Source organism: Nanorana parkeri, unplaced genomic scaffold (genome assembly GCF_000935625.1).
Source record: "Nanorana parkeri isolate BGI_ZX_2015 unplaced genomic scaffold, ASM93562v1 scaffold1452, whole genome shotgun sequence".
Taxonomy (NCBI): domain Eukaryota; kingdom Metazoa; phylum Chordata; class Amphibia; order Anura; family Dicroglossidae; genus Nanorana; species Nanorana parkeri.
The window spans coordinates 80,542-86,824 of NW_017307720.1; the positions used below are offsets into that span (position 1 = coordinate 80,542).

The 6,283-nt window shown below is 64.2% G+C and overlaps 1 protein-coding gene across 1 annotated transcript in view; it reads right to left on the reverse strand.

Annotated features, from left to right (window-relative positions):
• Nucleotides 1–737: 737 nt before the first annotated feature.
• The window catches only part of RNF115 (ring finger protein 115), a 27,516-nt gene continuing 21,970 nt past the window's right edge, over nucleotides 738–6,283 (reverse strand). Inside the window, exons 7-9 of the mRNA XM_018570079.1 lie at nucleotides 1,527–1,620; nucleotides 1,277–1,392; nucleotides 738–919 (exon numbers count right to left, since the gene is read on the reverse strand). Coding sequence (XP_018425581.1) covers nucleotides 791–919; nucleotides 1,277–1,392; nucleotides 1,527–1,620 — 339 coding nt within the window. The 3' untranslated portion in view covers nucleotides 738–790. The remainder of the gene's footprint in view (nucleotides 920–1,276; nucleotides 1,393–1,526; nucleotides 1,621–6,283) is intronic.

Genomic DNA, 6,283 nt, shown 5'->3' on the forward strand with positions numbered 1-6,283 from the left:
GTGCTTCTGGGTCCAGTCATTGGTAGGTGGAGCTGCCCTGGAGAACGAACACAGGAAAACACTCGGCGATTCTGGGTATATGAACAAATTTATGTTAACTTTACAAATATTTAATAGTATATATGGTCGTCAGACCTGGTATCTTAGAACCCTTTCACTGTGCCCCACGCCCAGCCAAAAAAAGGGGGAACTGAAAGGGGAAAAAAAAAAATAAATCAGGAGAGGGACGAGAGGGTCAAATTATGTGCAAAAAAAAAGAAAAAAACCCCCAAGGATTTCAACATCCAAGTCCAGATAGGGGAGCGGTGAGATGCCACGAGGAGGAATAATTGTCCCGTCACAAGGCCGAGCATTACGGAGTCCTGACAAAGCTCCTCCCCTTTGAGGTCACATGACCCCAGACGACCGACTGCAAGCAGTGTGGCTCTGTTTGTCCTCTGGGCTACTTCCCCTCCGCACAGACGGGCCCCTCTGAACCGGGATTTTGAGGCCCGGTGGAGAGGGAACTGCAGGGAGGCAAAAACCGAAATCTCCACATTGAACAGGGAACTTTGTCACTGCCGGCGCGGCAAACTAAAGAAGTTCACGGTTCCTGCAACCGAGCGGCGCTCGCTTCCGATAGGTCCCTTTCCTTCAGCGGGTGGTGGAATCTGGAAGGTTGGCGAACAAATGATGGTTTGTGGCAACATCTAGGGTCTTCCGCGGACCCCCCACCCCCCCCTACCCCCCCTTGAGCCTTTCGGACTGTCCTCGTATTCTGTACACGCCGCGGGAATGGGTCCGAGGGCCTTTAGTAGGTCCATTGGTCATGTGACTGGCTGTCACTGCTGTAGCTGTTGTCTGAGGCCTCGGAGCTGGGGGGAGGTTGGGTCGAGTCCTCGCCATTTAAACTCTTCCGGCAGACAGGGCATGTGTCATGCTAAGGGGGGAGAAGGAAACAGAGGAACATTAATGATGTCATAATGCCCAAAAACAAAAAAGGGTTCAATTGCCGCTTCTTTTTATCATCACTTCCTGTGTGGTCACCAAGACAGGAAGTGAGCAACACCTCTTCAACAGGCAGCACAGACAGTAATCAAATGACATTCCATTTCAATCTACAGCAATCATTTTCTATAACCGGCACACAAAAAGGTCTCTTCTTTGCAGCCAAGGCAACAGTACACAAATCTGTAGCAAGCGGCATTAAAGAGGACCTGTCCTGCCTTGCCATGGTGTTACTTTAACCCTTTCCAGGCTGGGTGGAGTGGAAGTAGATAAGCGCGGTGGGACTTACCATTTCCAGCCAAGGCACGATACAGTCTCCGTGGAAGAAGTGATTGCAGGGCAGCTGCCGCACTTGTTCTGATACTGTGTAATCATCTTTACACACCGGACACTCCAGACCCATGTCTGCAATGAAAGAGATCAATCAGGGTGATCAGAAAGATCAGGAACTGGAGGCTGCCTATTGGGGACATGGCAGTGTGATGATGTCATTGTAGTGTTGTCCCGGAGGATGGACGGGGAGGATGTCGGACACTCACCCACTTGCTCCTGTGTTACGGTGACAGTCGGGAGGGAAGAGATTTTCTCTTTGTCGGCCGGAGGGGGTCCAGTGTTCTCTAGCTGGCCCAGGAGCTGTGAGGGAGAGGAGACCGGGTTAGGGGGAACTTATAAGGCGTGTTCATGATCCGGTCAGGTCTAAGGTAGGGGTGACAACCCCCATAAATCAGGAAGACCCATCGGGGGGTGAGTCTCCATGTGCCTGTTATTACCTGCCTGGAAAGTAAATAAACGGGTCAGACTACCATAAAGTCATATCCTGTCATACCATCTGTACTCCTCTCCTGACCCTACTACCCCCTGTCATACCCCCCCCCCCCCCCTTCCATGGGGGCCACATCCCTCTCCCCCCCCTTCCATGGGGGCCACATCCCTCTCCCCCCCCTTCCATGGGGGCCACATCCCTCTCCCCCCCCTTCCATGGGGGCCACATCCCTCTCCCCCCCCTTCCATGGGGGCCACATCCCTCTCCCCCCCCTTCCATGGGGGCCACATCCCTCTCCCCCCCCTTCCATGGGGGCCACATCCCTCTCCCCCCCCTTCCATGGGGGCCACATCCCTCTCCCCCCCCTTCCATGGGGGCCACATCCCTCTCCCCCCCCTTCCATGGGGGCCACATCCCTCTCCCCCCCCTTCCATGGGGGCCACATCCCTCTCCCCCCCCTTCCATGGGGGCCACATCCCTCTCCCCCCCCTTCCATGGGGGCCACATCCCTCTCCCCCCCCTTCCATGGGGGCCACATCCCTCTCCCCCCCCTTCCATGGGGGCCACATCCCTCTCCCCCCCCTTCCATGGGGGCCACATCCCTCTCCCCCCCCTTCCATGGGGGCCACATCCCTCTCCCCCCCCTTCCATGGGGGCCACATCCCTCTCCCCCCCCTTCCATGGGGGCCACATCCCTCTCCCCCCCCTTCCATGGGGGCCACATCCCTCTCCCCCCCCTTCCATGGGGGCCACATCCCTCTCCCCCCCCTTCCATGGGGGCCACATCCCTCTCCCCCCCCTTCCATGGGGGCCACATCCCTCTCCCCCCCCTTCCATGGGGGCCACATCCCTCTCCCCCCCCTTCCATGGGGGCCACATCCCTCTCCCCCCCCTTCCATGGGGGCCACATCCCTCTCCCCCCCCTTCCATGGGGGCCACATCCCTCTCCCCCCCCTTCCATGGGGGCCACATCCCTCTCCCCCCCCTTCCATGGGGGCCACATCCCTCTCCCCCCCCTTCCATGGGGGCCACATCCCTCTCCCCCCCCTTCCATGGGGGCCACATCCCTCTCCCCCCCCTTCCATGGGGGCCACATCCCTCTCCCCCCCCTTCCATGGGGGCCACATCCCTCTCCCCCCCCTTCCATGGGGGCCACATCCCTCTCCCCCCCCTTCCATGGGGGCCACATCCCTCTCCCCCCCCTTCCATGGGGGCCACATCCCTCTCCCCCCCCTTCCATGGGGGCCACATCCCTCTCCCCCCCCTTCCATGGGGGCCACATCCCTCTCCCCCCCCTTCCATGGGGGCCACATCCCTCTCCCCCCCCTTCCATGGGGGCCACATCCCTCTCCCCCCCCTTCCATGGGGGCCACATCCCTCTCCCCCCCCTTCCATGGGGGCCACATCCCTCTCCCCCCCCTTCCATGGGGGCCACATCCCTCTCCCCCCCCTTCCATGGGGGCCACATCCCTCTCCCCCCCCTTCCATGGGGGCCACATCCCTCTCCCCCCCCTTCCATGGGGGCCACATCCCTCTCCCCCCCCTTCCATGGGGGCCACATCCCTCTCCCCCCCCTTCCATGGGGGCCACATCCCTCTCCCCCCCCTTCCATGGGGGCCACATCCCTCTCCCCCCCCTTCCATGGGGGCCACATCCCTCTCCCCCCCCTTCCATGGGGGCCACATCCCTCTCCCCCCCCTTCCATGGGGGCCACATCCCTCTCCCCCCCCTTCCATGGGGGCCACATCCCTCTCCCCCCCCTTCCATGGGGGCCACATCCCTCTCCCCCCCCTTCCATGGGGGCCACATCCCTCTCCCCCCCCTTCCATGGGGGCCACATCCCTCTCCCCCCCCTTCCATGGGGGCCACATCCCTCTCCCCCCCCTTCCATGGGGGCCACATCCCTCTCCCCCCCCTTCCATGGGGGCCACATCCCTCTCCCCCCCCTTCCATGGGGGCCACATCCCTCTCCCCCCCCTTCCATGGGGGCCACATCCCTCTCCCCCCCCTTCCATGGGGGCCACATCCCTCTCCCCCCCCTTCCATGGGGGCCACATCCCTCTCCCCCCCCTTCCATGGGGGCCACATCCCTCTCCCCCCCCTTCCATGGGGGCCACATCCCTCTCCCCCCCCTTCCATGGGGGCCACATCCCTCTCCCCCCCCTTCCATGGGGGCCACATCCCTCTCCCCCCCCTTCCATGGGGGCCACATCCCTCTCCCCCCCCTTCCATGGGGGCCACATCCCTCTCCCCCCCCTTCCATGGGGGCCACATCCCTCTCCCCCCCCTTCCATGGGGGCCACATCCCTCTCCCCCCCCTTCCATGGGGGCCACATCCCTCTCCCCCCCCTTCCATGGGGGCCACATCCCTCTCCCCCCCCTTCCATGGGGGCCACATCCCTCTCCCCCCCCTTCCATGGGGGCCACATCCCTCTCCCCCCCCTTCCATGGGGGCCACATCCCTCTCCCCCCCCTTCCATGGGGGCCACATCCCTCTCCCCCCCCTTCCATGGGGGCCACATCCCTCTCCCCCCCCTTCCATGGGGGCCACATCCCTCTCCCCCCCCTTCCATGGGGGCCACATCCCTCTCCCCCCCCTTCCATGGGGGCCACATCCCTCTCCCCCCCCTTCCATGGGGGCCACATCCCTCTCCCCCCCCTTCCATGGGGGCCACATCCCTCTCCCCCCCCTTCCATGGGGGCCACATCCCTCTCCCCCCCCTTCCATGGGGGCCACATCCCTCTCCCCCCCCTTCCATGGGGGCCACATCCCTCTCCCCCCCCTTCCATGGGGGCCACATCCCTCTCCCCCCCCTTCCATGGGGGCCACATCCCTCTCCCCCCCCTTCCATGGGGGCCACATCCCTCTCCCCCCCCTTCCATGGGGGCCACATCCCTCTCCCCCCCCTTCCATGGGGGCCACATCCCTCTCCCCCCCCTTCCATGGGGGCCACATCCCTCTCCCCCCCCTTCCATGGGGGCCACATCCCTCTCCCCCCCCTTCCATGGGGGCCACATCCCTCTCCCCCCCCTTCCATGGGGGCCACATCCCTCTCCCCCCCCTTCCATGGGGGCCACATCCCTCTCCCCCCCCTTCCATGGGGGCCACATCCCTCTCCCCCCCCTTCCATGGGGGCCACATCCCTCTCCCCCCCCTTCCATGGGGGCCACATCCCTCTCCCCCCCCTTCCATGGGGGCCACATCCCTCTCCCCCCCCTTCCATGGGGGCCACATCCCTCTCCCCCCCCTTCCATGGGGGCCACATCCCTCTCCCCCCCCTTCCATGGGGGCCACATCCCTCTCCCCCCCCTTCCATGGGGGCCACATCCCTCTCCCCCCCCTTCCATGGGGGCCACATCCCTCTCCCCCCCCTTCCATGGGGGCCACATCCCTCTCCCCCCCCTTCCATGGGGGCCACATCCCTCTCCCCCCCCTTCCATGGGGGCCACATCCCTCTCCCCCCCCTTCCATGGGGGCCACATCCCTCTCCCCCCCCTTCCATGGGGGCCACATCCCTCTCCCCCCCCTTCCATGGGGGCCACATCCCTCTCCCCCCCCTTCCATGGGGGCCACATCCCTCTCCCCCCCCTTCCATGGGGGCCACATCCCTCTCCCCCCCCTTCCATGGGGGCCACATCCCTCTCCCCCCCCTTCCATGGGGGCCACATCCCTCTCCCCCCCCTTCCATGGGGGCCACATCCCTCTCCCCCCCCTTCCATGGGGGCCACATCCCTCTCCCCCCCCTTCCATGGGGGCCACATCCCTCTCCCCCCCCTTCCATGGGGGCCACATCCCTCTCCCCCCCCTTCCATGGGGGCCACATCCCTCTCCCCCCCCTTCCATGGGGGCCACATCCCTCTCCCCCCCCTTCCATGGGGGCCACATCCCTCTCCCCCCCCTTCCATGGGGGCCACATCCCTCTCCCCCCCCTTCCATGGGGGCCACATCCCTCTCCCCCCCCTTCCATGGGGGCCACATCCCTCTCCCCCCCCTTCCATGGGGGCCACATCCCTCTCCCCCCCCTTCCATGGGGGCCACATCCCTCTCCCCCCCCTTCCATGGGGGCCACATCCCTCTCCCCCCCCTTCCATGGGGGCCACATCCCTCTCCCCCCCCTTCCATGGGGGCCACATCCCTCTCCCCCCCCTTCCATGGGGGCCACATCCCTCTCCCCCCCCTTCCATGGGGGCCACATCCCTCTCCCCCCCCTTCCATGGGGGCCACATCCCTCTCCCCCCCCTTCCATGGGGGCCACATCCCCCCCCCCCCCCTTCACCCCCCCCACCCTCCTCTCCTGTACATACTGCCCCATCATGCCCTCCGCACCCAGGTGTTAAGGGGGTGGTATTGGTGACCAAGCAGGTTGGCCCTCTCTCTTCTAAACTGATCCAGTGAATGATTAAAAGAACCTCACTATAGTGATGACTAAGAGATCTGGTCTCAAACATTGTCTATATGTGTTACAACAATGACTTCCTGCTCTACCAGGACAAGATAAACAGCTGCAATTATTTAGGAAACCCGCAGCCAAA